General features: G+C 43.0%; 1 protein-coding gene across 3 annotated transcripts in view; it reads right to left on the reverse strand.

The window, feature by feature from the left end:
• The window catches only part of LOC129708407 (fas-binding factor 1 homolog), a 79379-nt gene that overhangs the window by 24705 nt on the left and 40254 nt on the right, over positions 1 to 14420 (reverse strand). For all 3 annotated transcript variants that reach the window (XM_055654133.1, XM_055654132.1, XM_055654134.1), the window contains 8 exons: positions 11438 to 11527; positions 11120 to 11217; positions 9811 to 9854; positions 8722 to 8766; positions 7787 to 7954; positions 6290 to 6390; positions 5550 to 5756; positions 2488 to 2595 (listed from right to left, as the gene is read on the reverse strand). In XM_055654133.1, the coding sequence (XP_055510108.1) occupies positions 2488 to 2595; positions 5550 to 5756; positions 6290 to 6390; positions 7787 to 7954; positions 8722 to 8766; positions 9811 to 9854; positions 11120 to 11217; positions 11438 to 11527 (861 nt within the window). The remainder of the gene's footprint in view (positions 1 to 2487; positions 2596 to 5549; positions 5757 to 6289; positions 6391 to 7786; positions 7955 to 8721; positions 8767 to 9810; positions 9855 to 11119; positions 11218 to 11437; positions 11528 to 14420) is intronic.

The raw sequence follows: 14420 nt of genomic DNA on the forward strand, positions 1-14420 counted from the left end.
GATAATTATCACACTCTCTAAAGAGCAATTGATAGTTTTACTTCTCTTTATTCCAAAATGTTAGGCCCCACCCAATGTGGATAGTGTCTCAGTCACTTATTGGGCAAGAAATCGAAGGCAGACTTCTATCCCACGGGCCATAATGTTATGATATGCTTGATTGGTCTCCAGATCAAACAACGGCGTGGATTTAACTGAATGTGATCGCTGCTTACTAAACTGCCATCAGATCAAACGAGGCTCTCTCTTTTCTGGTTTGCTATCCACACCAATTATTTTTGATCAAAGCTGACCAAGCAGCTTAATGACTTTGCAGCTATCGAACACACTGGTGTTTAGGACCACTCAATATTAGAAAGGCAGAATTCCAACCTACAGAGGTCAGTAGGTTTTTTTGCATTTCCCTGCATAGTTGATGCTGGGTCCTGTTGTTTTGTCATTTCCCACATAATTCATCTACTTATAGGTTTTAAAGTCTTGTTTCAATTTGGTGTCTCATTCAACTCAACAATCTGTGCAGTGTGTAATTTACCCCTCTCTGCATCTTCCTCACAACCACTTTTATCACTTAACTTTGTATGATTAACAATCTTGAACAATTACTATCAGTCCCTTCATCCAAGTCAATAGTACCCGAGGCTTGTCTGCTGATCCTTGTGGCTAATTACAGCCTGTCATGAAAATGACAGTTTTTTCCATGGTGACAAATCTCCAGGACCAGATCAGAAATATCTGAGGACACTGTGGGAAACTAGAGAGGAAATTGCAGGAGGCATGGCTGAAATTTACGAGTCGTCCTTAAATACAGGCAAGGTGCTGGATGACTGGAGGGTGGCAAATGTTGTGCCTCTGTTCAAGAAGGGCTGCAGGGAAAGGGCTGGGAACTATAGGCCAGTGAGCATAACATCTGTAGTGGTAAAGTTACAGGAGAGTATTCTGTGGGATAGGATATATATGCATTTAGATGGACAAGGGCCGATTAGGGATAGTCAGCATGGTTTTGTTCATCGGCGGTCGTGTCATGAATCTGATTGAGGTTTTTGAAGATCTGAACAAAAAAGCTGTAGATATTGTATATATGGATTTCAGCAAAACATTTGACAAGATTCCACTGGTGTGTCTCAGGGTTCAGTGCTGGGCTCATTATTGTTTGTCATCTATATCAATGATTTGGATGAGAATGTAGGAAGTTTGCAAATGACACAAAGATGGGTGGCATTGCAGGTAGTGGTTGTCTAAAATTGCACGAGGATCTTGATCGGTTGGGATGGTGGGTATGGTACGAGCTGCCGGAGGAGGTAATTGAGGCAGGGACTATCGCAACATTTAAGAAGTAATCAGACAGGTACATGGATAGGACAGATTTAGAGGGATATTAGCCAAACGCAAGGATTTAAGAGAGTTAGATAGAGCTCTAGGGGCTAGTGGAGTCAAGGGATATGGGGAGAAGGCAGGCACGGGTTATTCATAGGGGACGATCAGCCATGATCACAATGAATGGCCGTGCTGGCTCGAAGGGCCGAATGGCCTCCTCCTAAACCTATTTTCTATGCAAGCAAGTGGGACTAGTGTAGATGGGAGATGTTGGTCAGTGTGGATAAGTTGCGCCGAAGGGCCTTTTTGCAGTCTGAATATATACTTACTACCAATCTTGTAAGTCTTATGTTAAATAACAAGAATGCATCTTTTGAAAATTTAAATGTATCATATCCACTGACACCTCTTTAGCAGTACTTCTCTACCCTCATCTGAATGCATTTCTACAGCCAGGTCTTACATCCAACTTTTGAAAGCACCCTGAGTTGCTAGACATCTCATTCAGAAGACTTGTAATTTTTTGATCCATTTTTCTACCCTTACCTCCCATTTTTTGTAACATGTATATGTTATTGTAATCTGTGTTTATATTTTGAGCCATTTTGGTCACATGATATTTTTCCCAATACCAATAATTTTAATAATCTCCCAAGCCTCAGACTTTGCAACCATGTACGTCCTTAGCATTATCCTTAATTTTAGTTAGTGATCTTTCATTGAGCTATAATTTCTCCAAGGAATATTCAGTTATTTATTAAAATATATTCTATTAGTTACTTCATATTATACATTTCAAATAAATGTAATATCCCATAGATTGATCGTTATGACAAAGATTTAATAATGTTACTTCAATCTTAAAGTTAACTTTTATCATATTGTTATCACTCCTCCCAAGAGAATCCTTTGCTATTAGCACACTTATTAACAGTATTTCATTCCTCAACATATTGTTTTGTATTTATTTCGAATGTATTCTACGAACACAGAGGAAGCTATTGAATTTAAGGGTAGGCTATAAATAGCAAAAATCATCATCTGAGGATGAGCAAAGAAAAATATACCTTTTGTCCTCCTCCATTGGTATCACTGACCCTTATATATCTGCAATAACTTCCATTTATTGACCAGAAGCCTGGTGCTGCACCAAATTGATCACTGTGATTATACCTTGCATGTGAGGATGCACTGGTGACAGCATCGATCTCCTGTTCCTTCAGTTGTTTCACGTGTTGTAGCTGCTCTTCGTGGTCTCTTCGCATTTCTGCAACAGACTGTCTGCAAATTATAGACAGGCAAGGGTCAAGTTCATACGTAAAGAACGTATTTATTTAGCTTATATCATGCTCATTTATTTGGTCATAAAAGACCTGAAGTCCCATTTATGCCCCACTAGATTCCATAGAGTTATACAGAACAGAAACAGGGTGTTCGGCTAACCTTGCCCATGTCGACCAAGAATCACATCTACGCCAAGTCCCATGTGCCCACATTTGGACAATATCTCTTTAAACCTTTCCTATCCATGTACCTGTCCTTTTAGGGCAGCACAGTGGCGCAACGGTAGAGTCGCTGCCTTACAGCATCAGAGACTCAGGTTCAATCCTGACTACGGGTGGTGTCTATACATTCATGTACATTCTTCCTGTGACCGTGTGGGGTTTTATCGGGTACTCCAGTTTCCGCCCATACTCCAAAGACGTACCGGTTTGTAGGTTAATTGGCTTCAGTAACATTGTAAAATTATCCTTACTGCGTAGGATAGTGTTAGCGTTTGGGGATCACTAGTCGGCACAGATTCGATGGGCTGAAGACCCTGTTTCCCCGTTGTATCTCTAAAGTCTAAATGCTGTTAGTTCCTGCCTCAAGTACCCCCTCTGACAGCTCGTTTCAGATAAACACTAACCTTTGTGTGAAAAAGTTGCCCCTCAGGTTCCTATTAAATCTTTCCCCTCCCATCCTAAACACATGTCCTCTGATTCATGATTCCCTTACTCTGGGTAAAAGACTGTGTAGTCACCCTATCTCTTCCCCTCAGGATCACATATACGTCTAAAAGCTCAGCCCTCTTCCTCCTGCTCTCCAAGGAATAAAGTTCTACCCTGCCCAATCTCTCTCTATTGCTCAGGCTCTCAAGTCCTGGCAGCATCCTCGTTAATCTTCTCTGCATTGTTTCAGGTTTAACAACATACTTCCTATGGTTGGGTGACCAAAATGGAACAGAATACTCCAAATGCAGCTTCACCAATGTCTGGTACAACTGTAACATAGCATACGAACTACTATATTCAATACCAACTGATAAAAGTAAATACAGTAAACCCTCATTATAACAAACCATAGAGGGGACTGGTGTCTGTAATTGCTGATTGCTGCTATAACCACGTAAGGTTTTATCATGATATCTAGTTGAAACAAAGAATTGCAGATGGTTAATACACAAAAGAACATAAAGTGCTGGCATAACTCAGCGGGTCATCTATGGAGTATCTGTGGAGAACATGGACAAGTGACATCAGGATCCTTCTGCAGATTCAGTCTGCTGAGTTACACCAGCACTTTGTGTCGTTTTGCCTTAAAATTGAGCGCCAATGCCTCTGGTCTGCATCAGCGAGCACTTCTTCACTGGTTGACGTGGCTTTTGTTGCGGCGCATGTTGTAGCCCACGACAGGACATGCTTTCTTCAGGCCACTGCAACCAACTGTCCGACTGAGTGGACAGAGCGATGGAAGAAATGTGGAGGAGGGAACGAAGAGCGGACAAAGTGACAGGTGGAGGAGGCGGCGGTGGAGGGGAAAGAAGAGGCTGAGTGGACAAAGCGATGGTTAACAGAAAGAAGCGGTAGCTGGTTAGAGGGGAGGGAGCCCCTGGGTGACCAAGCGCGTCCCGACACTTTCTCCAGGAGCTACAACATGGGTTGCAACAACAGCCGCATCAACGGATCGTGTGGTGGGTGAAGACGGGCTCGCTGGTGCACCTTGCGAGCCGGGCGTGGGTCCGTTATAACCGATATATGTTATAAAGGGGTCTGATAAAATTAGGGTTTACTGTATACCAAAAGCCTTCTTGGCCACCTTATCTACCTGTGATACCACTTTCATGGAACTATGCACCTGCACTCCTAGATCCCTCTATTGTACAATAATTCCTGGGGCACTGCACTGCGAAGGTCCTGGCCCGGTTTAACTTCCCAAAATGCAACACCTCGCACGTATCTGCATTAAACTCCATTAACCATTCCAGTTTACTTGCCCAACCGAACAAGATCCCACTGTAATTTTCAATAACGATCTTCTCTATCTACAATATCACCCATTTTAGTGTAATGTGCAAACTTACTAATCAAACACTATATTCATATCCAAATTATTGATATAATCCAGAAACTGCAATGGGCCCAGCTCTGATATCTGAAGCACACCACTAGTCACAGGACTCCAGTCTGAGAAAGAATCTGCCACCGTTACCCTCTGCCCCCTTCCATGAAGCCAATTCCTTATCCAGTCGGCTAGCTTGCCCTGGATCCCATGCAATCTAACCACCCGGAGCTGTCTACCATAGGAAAACTTATCAAATGCCTTGCTAGTCCATGTAGCCAATGTCTATGGCCTTGCCCTCATCAACATTTTTGGTTCTTTTTCAAAAATCTCAAACAGATTTGTAAGACACAATCTTGCACGTACGAAACCATGATGAATATCCCAAATCAGCCCGTCTATCCAAATGCATTTACATTTTATCCCTCAGAATATTCTCCAGTAACTTGCCTACCACAGACATTAGGCTCACTGGTCTACAGTTCCCAAGCTTTTCCTTGCAGCCTTTCTTGAATAGAGGCATAAATTCAGCCAACCTCCAGTCTTTCAGCACCTCACCTCAAATCTCCAACTCAATATCTGTTTCACTGAAGATGATTAATTTTAACTAAAAGCTGGACAATTTCCACCAGTGATCCCAACTGGTAAATGCACATAAATGTCCATGGGGAAGACACAAAACGTTGTGATGTGATATTGTCAAACTTGCTCCTAACATCTGCAGCAAAAGGCTCACATATGAATTATTCAGACACAGGCCAAATATTTGCAGCCAAGAATTAATGACCTCTGGAAATGGAAGAGAAAGCGCTCAACAAAAGATAAAGTCTTACTGTTTTTATTTGGTGAAAAATGACAACTAGATTAAGAGTGTTTTTGGCAAAGCCTGTCCGTACCAAATAGCTTCCTCTCACCGTTGTAGTTCTCTGAGCCGCTCCTTCTCCTTGGCTTTCTCTTCCTCAAACTCGTTGAGCTTGCGCTGGTAACGTGCGACTTGTTCTGATCTCTCTCGATCTTGGCACTGTTGCCATGCCACGTGCTGCTCAGAGAGATCCCCATTCTCATCTTGCAGTCTAGCCACCTGCTGTTGGTATGATGACTCAATTACCTTCAAACGATTCCTGAAAGGGAGGGAAACAAAATGAAATGGTGAATCAAATCATTTACGCTCCACCTTATAACAACTGGATTCTAAATAACAGGGAGAGTGATACAACTTTTACATCCTGAACAGAAGGGTTGTATTCCAATGACAACTGTTTAAAGTGCACATGGACACAAGTTGAGGCAAGGGCCTTCTTTGCTACACAGGATGATGTCATGTCATTTATGTAAAATCTTTTCTGTATAAATAATCAAACATTACATCCTCATAGTACCTTAAACAATGTTTCCCATATTATACTTTCCATTTTGACTGGTTGACCGATTTGAGGGTAACATTAGCAGCCTTCCAGATTCCAGAAACATTTGACACAATACCAAATCATATCCAAATAAAAACAAATGGCCTATTCCTCAAATATTTATCTGAACAGAATATTTTCCCCTTGGTTGATCTGGAGTTCCTTTATCATATTACAATCTTGCCTCAGTGACTTTACATGCATAAAACCTTCCTTTCTATTCAACTTCTCTGCATATTCATCCTCACCTGTGTGCATCTTCTATCAGCTCTAGATCATCCTTATGTTGCTGCTGCAGACTCTCCAGTAGAATCCTTTGTTGTTCTCGTTCCAGCTCCAGCTTTCTCACCTTGTGCAGACATTTATAATATTTATTAGTTTCATTTTTCTGTAAACTGAAATACAATTCATTCATAATCTAAACACTGACAGTAAAACAGCTCCCCCTCTTTACTTTCCACATGAAAGATTTACTTCCATTTCATCTACTTTGCTGGTGACACTAGAATATTTTTCCATTTTACAACACTTCGTGTATTTTTTTCAGTTTGTAACAGGAACCCCATGTTCAATAAAACAAACTGGCCTGGTCAGACTGAATTGGAATTGGATGAGAATCCAATGCGAGGTTGAGCCTTGAGGCAGGGTGTAGTTATAGCATAAATTACACACAAATAAATCAAAAATGTACTCCTCATGGGATGAAACAATTCCAACGAACACTACATTTTCTTGGTATTTTCAACACCTCAGTCAGAAATTTGTTTTCATAGTACTTTTAGATTGATCTTGCACATTAGTAAGATCTATGTTGGTTCTACATGATCACAATATTTTCCTGCCCAATCCTATATCACTCAATTCCCCTGATGTGTAAATATTCATCAGTCTCAGCCTTGAGTATACTCAAAGATTGAACATTCATAGCTCTCGAAGGATGGAGCATTGCGAAAAATCAATACCAACTTAATGTAAAAATTCCTCTTCATCACAGTTCTTAAGAATCTTAAGAAAGAGAAATTGATCTCTCAAGATCTCTTCATCTTCGTAAAAATTGCAGTTCTAAATAGATTTAAAAAAATTACTCGTACAATCTAAGATATATTAAGTTTTTTAAAAAAAGAATTAAATTTGTGGTGACATTAGTACTGGTGAATTCTATAACACTTCTAACATTGATATTTCCTTCCGGATGTATGGTATGCAAAACGGAATGCAATACTCCATGGAGCATCTGGCCAAGGCAATGCACAAACATTATTTGCCAGTTATACATTTCAGCCATCTTGAAATATAAGTCATCACTCTATGTAGCATTTTTATTACTTTTAGTACCAGTGGTCTTCTGCTTCTTCTGTCGTATGTCTTTTAGACTTGCAGCTCCGTTGAGGCGAGCCAGGCCAACGTGTCATCGTCCAGGTTAATCAGACCTCGTTCACCATTCGGTGGCCAGTGTTTGGGGTCAGTGGTCAGTTATTGTTACACGGTGCCTGAAAACCTGAAGCCACTGTTCCTCCACAATTCCTGGTCAATATTCTGATTTATCTTTCTCAGATCCAAAGTGAGTAACCTCACGCTGTCCTATGTTGAACTCCATCCGCAACAGTTTCAATTACCCATTCACTTTATCTGCCTATCTATCTCCCTCTGCAATTTGTTTTTCCGATCCAATGCAATCCAATTTATATCCCAAAATCACTCCCAGGCATGTTTGTGAATTATCAAACTCTGAAGCACTCTTATACCTTACTCTCCAACTCAATGACTTTGATCTCTGCAATCTGCAGGGCTGTCTGTTGCTCAGCATCAGTACTCTTCAAATTCTTTTGCAGTGTTGTCCGTTTATTCTCCAGTGCCACAGCATTCAGCGCATCCACACTTGAACCTTGTCTCGCAGACTTGGATTGAAGTGGCTGATGAACACAACATTTGATAAATATTAATCTGTAGTGCCAAAATGATGTATGCTTTCAAAAAAATACTTTTAAATAATGCTATGCCAACCTCTCCCCCCCTCACCCCCCCCCACATAGAAAAGGGTGGAGCACAAGAACAGGCCCTTCAGCCCACAATGTCTGTGCCAAAACCATCTCTGATCAACCTGCGCATAATTCATACCACTCCAATCCCTGTAGATCTATATCTGAAAGCCTCCTAAATGCTACTATCGTATCTGCCTCAAACACCAAACCTTGGCAGCGTTTCCAGGCACTCACCATCCTCCGTGAAAACGTTTCTACTACAACGTGAGTATCTACTCTAACAACCTATTGGGCCCCAAGATCCCCATGTATATCAATGCTGATGAAAGTCATGTCATTAATTGCATATTTTCCCCTTATATTTGACCACCCAAAGCGCAACACCTCACACATGCTTGGATTAAACTTCACCTGCCATTTCGCTATCCATTTCTGTAGCTGATCTATACCCCGCTATCTACCTTGACAACCTTCCACAGTCTGCGACTCCAGCAATCTTGGTGTCATCTGCAAATTTACTAACCAACCCGCCTTGGGAGCACAGCAAATCCAAAAAATTAAAGTGAGCAAATTATTTTTAAAGGATTAACAATTTCTCAAGTTGACATTGTTAATTTCCACTTGTACACTCAAATGCAGTCATTAGAATGCCCAGTTCTTTATCTGAATTAAATTAACTTGGTACGATTGACCCTCACCTGGAGTTGAAGTAACTGCTGCAATTGATTAGTAGTCATGGATATCTGGAAGGCAGGACAAGATGGAGAAAGGGAGGGCGAAGGGATACAAATGATAGAAAAAGATGTAGAAAGGGAGAATACCAAAGGAAGATAGAAAGGCAAGAGGGAAGGCGACACGGTAGGGAAAGAAGGAGTGTGGAGAATGGAAGGGAGATGGAGATGAGCGGTTTGGAATTGGGAAAGGGGAGATAATGATGAACAAGGGAAGAAAACGGAATGGAAAAAGATTTAATTATTTTATTTGTAAACACAACATTGAAGTCCAAATACTTGTGGACTAGAAATAATCAAACAATATACTACACACTTCACTATTATAAACTATATGCTTAAACTATAAGAAGAACAGGGCACAAAGTAAATGTACAGTTGAGTGGATGGCACAATTGAATCTTGAAGGGAAACTAAGCCAGTCCAATCGGCAGAGCAAATGTGAATATTATCAGATAATATCCATAAGGTATATGGAAGGATTACAAGACTAAATAGTATTTATTTAACGCTCGGAGTCCAACATGCAAGGCAGATGAACTCAGATTAGCAAAACTTAACTCTGTGTCCACCCACGTCACTTGATGACCTGAGTAGTTACCCCTTAGTATAATGTACCATAGGGGAGGAAATGGTGTCTGTTATAGCAATTGTCCGCTATTGCAGAATAAGGTATCATTATTGCACATAGTTGAAATAAAGAACTCCACATGATGTTTTATACACAAAAGAACACAAAGTGCTGGAGTAACTCTAGGCAGCATCTCTGGAGAACATTGACGTCATGACCCTACGATGACTGAATGCGCCATGTCGGCCATGAACAGCAACAACAGATGTGTCAACTAGCTGGTGGACAAGGAGGTGGTGCGATCCAGGGGTGGCGTTGGCAATTCCATCCACTACAAACTGAAATCCGTTCTAAATGGTTCCGTTGAAACAAGGATTTACTGTATTTCCAACATTTTCTGTTTTTATTGTAGATTTACAGGGTCTGCAGAATTTTGCTTTTCCACATCTGGTAATGTGCAGAAGTTGTAAAAAACCAACTCATACCTGTAAGGCAGGTAATTTGTCTTCCTTCTGTTCTTGTGCAGATGCTGCAGACATACAACGATGAAAGTATGTGAGCCCCATTTCAAGACAAAAGTAGTGAACTCAGAACAGCAAAATAGGACTTAATCACAGAAATGCATGTGTTTAAAAAACAAAGGACAGCATTGTAGAACATTTCCTCCACTGCTCCTTATACTGATGGTATTCTTATACTTGATTATTTAGAGACTAAAACTAACACAAAATTAGGACAGGGAATATGACTGAATATTGATGTCATGTTATTGGGCGGCGTTGGTTGAGCTCCGGCCTCACAGAGCTAGGGACCTGGGTTCGATCCTGACCTCGGGTGCTGTCCAAGTGGAGTTTGGACTTTCTCCCCGTGACTGTGAGGGTACATCTGGGTACTTTGGTTTCCTCCCACATCCCTAAGACTTGCAGGTTAATTGGCCGTTGTAGATGACACCCAGTGTGTTGGGAGTAATGTGAAAATGGGCTAACATACAACATATGTTACGTGGTGATCAATAGGCATGGACTCAGTGGGCCAAAGGGCCTGTTTCTATGATGTATCTTTCAATCAATTCAAAGTTATTTGATCATGCCCGATTCAAACATGCTTCACAGCTACTTTACCGCACCATCCCCATTCCCATTAACTTCTCGTGGTTTAAATGTCTGGCATTTACTGCCTTGCACATACTCAATACATTAAATAACAAATTTTTCCTCCTCTCCACGAATGTCATCTGACTTGCTGGGGTTTTCCAGCATTCTCCTCTATTTCAAATTTCCAGCAACTGCACTTATCTGTATCACTCAGTTCCAGTGTTTCAATGTTGCCAAATAGATCAGATTTCATTAACAATTCATCACTATCAATCTGTGTTATCCTTGGTGTCCATTCTGCCAGTTTTTTGTGCTTATGCTGACAAATGTTTCCACCCTTCCCCTTCTCAGCTTCTTAAATCATGCCTATTTTCTTATTTTTCCCAGTTCTGGTGAAGAACAATCGTCGAAATGTAAAATCTGTCTCTCCCTCCGTGGATGCAGCCTGACTTGCTGAGCAGAGCTAGAATATTCTGCTTTTATGCTAGATTCTCAAGATCTATAGCTATTTATGCTTTCCAATAAGATGTTTCCATCTTAGCTCAGGTCTACTGGAAAATCTGAAGCTCTGAAAATGCTATCCTAGATGTAATCAGCTGAATTGGGAACACCCATATACGTAATCAGGACTTTAGGTGCTTTAAAGTTTGGCGACACAATGATAAATTTTAACTACAACATGCTTTATATTTCAACTTACTGGCCACCCCTGTGCTTTTCGTTATGGAATCTTTCAAGCTGTCAGACAAAACTAGAGGTTTAGCCTGCTTTTGTGAAATCTCCTTTGAAAATGAGGACCTGTCAAGGAAAAAAAGAGCTTTAGAACTGATATGCACCATATGCACACCTAGGCCCAGACACTGTATTTGGTTGTATGCATTTACACATAAATGGCTCATATACAACTGTGCCTGGTTGGATGCAAAGCAAAAGGAGCAGATAATTTTCAAAGTTTTCATTTGATTAGTTATTATTTATTTGTAATAAAAAATGGAGTAAACAGATACACTTCACATACCCAGAGTCTGCAGGATTAATCTCAGGTATTGGTTCTGTTTCTGCAGTGACTGACGATGGCCCACTTGAACATGGTAATCCACTCTGTTCACTATAACAAAACAAATTCAGCACCTCAACATGGATCATGTCTGATAAAACTAACAGAATCATTCTTTTGCAATTTATGGATTTGCTTACATGTTTTTTGCCGGTCTCTGCCCCTGAGAAGACCAGAATAACTTCAAAACCTCTCCAAGACATTTAGTACTATGAAATTGAAGCGAGCCAGTATTTTCCTTCCTGATGAAGACTTCGTAAAAACAATCAACTATTATGTTTTTCATTTTTAATTTTAATCACGCCCTCAAGCAAACTCTCACACCCTCACGCTGATCAGAAATTTCTCACGCTCTGTGGTGAAAAATTCTGTGATCAACAAAAATTTCAAAACTCGGATAAACTGCATGATCCGCGGGTGTTAAGAGAGCCGGGGCTGAGGATGGGATGGAAGCAGCGGCGGGGACAGATGCGATGAGCCGGGGCTGGTGAGTTTGCGGGACTGGCGAGTATTTGCGCGGCTAGCGAGTTGCTCGCTGCAGCTTCGGCCATGGAGCACTCCGGACAGTGCGAGTGTCCCGGGCTGTCGGAAGCGCCGCTGCTGCTGCTGCGAGAGTCTCTATGCCGAAGGAACAGATTCTCAAAGGGAGGTGGAAGAGAGAGAGAGGGGAAGGAGACAGGGAGACAGTGGGGAGAGAGAGGGGATGAGAGGAGAGGAGAGAGAGGGGAGAGAGACAGGGGGGGGGGGGGGGAATGGAGGAGAGAGAGAAGAGGGAAAGGGGGAAAGAGGTAGGGGAAAGAGGTAGGGGAGAGAGAGGGGGGAGAGAGGAGGGAGGTGGGGAGAGGGGGGAAGGGAGAGAGAAGGGTGAGAGGGAAGAAAGAGGGAAGAGAGAGAGGGAGGAGAGGGTAGGAGAGAATGGGAGAGAGGGGGAAGAGAGAGGGGTGGTAAAAGAGAGAGGGGGAAGAGGGAGAGAGAGGGGGGGGAAAGAGAGAAACGGGGGAGAGAGAGAAAGATGGGGGGGGCAAAGAGAAAGAGGAGATGGAGACAGAGGGGAGGGAGAAAGCGAGAGGGGAGAGAGAGCAAGGGGGAGTGAGGTGGGAGCGAGATATGGGGGAGAGAGAGAGAGGAGGAGGAGAGAGGAGGAAAGAGAGATGAGAGAGAGAGGGGAGGGAGAGAGAGAGGTGAGAGGAGAGACAGAGAGGGAGGGGAGGGGAGAGTGTGTGGAGAGGGAGAGAGGGGGAGATAGAGAGGGAGGGAGAAAGAGAGAGAGAGAGAGAGACGGAGAGAGAGAGAGAGAGAGGGGGAGGGAGAGAAGGAGAGAGGGGGAGAGGGAGGGGAGAGGGAGCGAGGGGAAAGAGAGCACGAGGGAGGGAAAGAGAGAGAGAGGGGAGAGGTGGAGAAAGGGAGATAAAGAGGGGAGGGGGGAGAGAGAGGAGAGGAGGAGAGGGGACGAGAGAGAGGGGGAGAGTGAGGTGGGATGGGAGGAGAGAGGGGAAGTGAGAGAGAGAGGGGAAGATAGGAAAGAGAGGGGGGAGAGAGAGAGAGGGGTGAGAGGAGAGACAGAGGGAGAGGAGAGAGAGAGAGGGGGGAAAGAGAGATGGAGGGGAGAATATAGAGGGGGACAGAGAGGGGGGGGGGGGGGGGGGGGTTGAGAGGAGAGAGTGCATCCTAGAGGACAACCAGTGGCTGCTGGAAGTAAGTACCAAGCACTGGGTAGAAACGGTGGAAGATAGTGGACTTCAAATAGTGAAAGCATCCTGCTTGCCTGCTAGATTTTCACTTACTGTAACTGCAGGAAAAATGTTCCCGATGTTGGGGGGCGTTCAGAACCATGGGTCACAGTTTAAGAATAAAGGGGGTGGGGGGCAGTTAGGACTGAGATGGAGGACAAACTTTCTTCACGCAGAGAGTTGTGAATCTGTGGAATTCTCTGCCACAGAAGGCAGTGCAAGCCAATTCACTGGATGTTTTCAAGAGAAAGTTAGATTTAGTTCTTGGGGCTAACAACATCAAGGGATATGGGGAAAAAACAGGAAAGAGGTACTGATTTTAGATGAATAGCCATGATCATATTGAATGGCAGTGCTGGCTTGAAGGGCCGAATGGCCTATTCCTGCACCTATTTTCTATGTTTCTATGCTTGAGTATATGGCAATAAAACTCGATCACTTGATTTTGAAGCATTCATGCATGGTGGAGGTATAATGTAGTCATGGAGTGATACAGTGTGAAAACAGGCTCTTCGGCGCAACTTGCCCACACCCACCAACATGTCCCAGCTACGCTACCTGCTTTTGGTCCATACCTCCAAACCTGTCCTATCCATGTATCAGTCTAACTTTTTCTAAAATGTTGGGATGGTCCCTGCCTCAACTACCTCCTCTGGCAGCTTGTTCCATACACCCATCATGGATAAAGTTACCCCTTAAAAATACTTCATACAAAAAACATTGAAATCATACTTCTAAAGTGCACTAAAACATGATTTTAATACATCAAATTTCAAAAAGTTCCTACCCTGGGAGGGGGGACCCCCTTCTTCCACACCCTCTCCCACTCGGCTGCTCCACTCCCTCACCGGGTACCCCCAAGGCCAGTGATTAGTGATCGCACAGCCTCCCCCCTTTCAAAAACGCTCCAATCCAATTTAAAGCATATATATTGTATTCAAGTGTAAGTTAAAAGACTCGCTGCAGTATGCACCGTATTGCACAATTCCAATGGGAGGGGGACACCCTCCTCTCATCTCCCCCCCCCCCCCCCCCCCCCCGGTCGCTATGCTCCCTTGGGCTTGGTCTCTCGCAATTTCTCACTCCCAACTCTCACCCAGTGTTGGCAGCCCTGTTATTAACCTTTCCTAGCTGTGTACCTCACCAAATGTTTTAAAATGTTGTGATAGTCGCAAATGTTGTGAATGTTGCAACTCCCTGCTCTGCCAGCTCGT

The sequence above is a fragment of the Leucoraja erinacea genome, chromosome 23 (genome assembly GCF_028641065.1).
Source record: "Leucoraja erinacea ecotype New England chromosome 23, Leri_hhj_1, whole genome shotgun sequence".
Lineage (NCBI taxonomy): Eukaryota > Metazoa > Chordata > Chondrichthyes > Rajiformes > Rajidae > Leucoraja > Leucoraja erinaceus.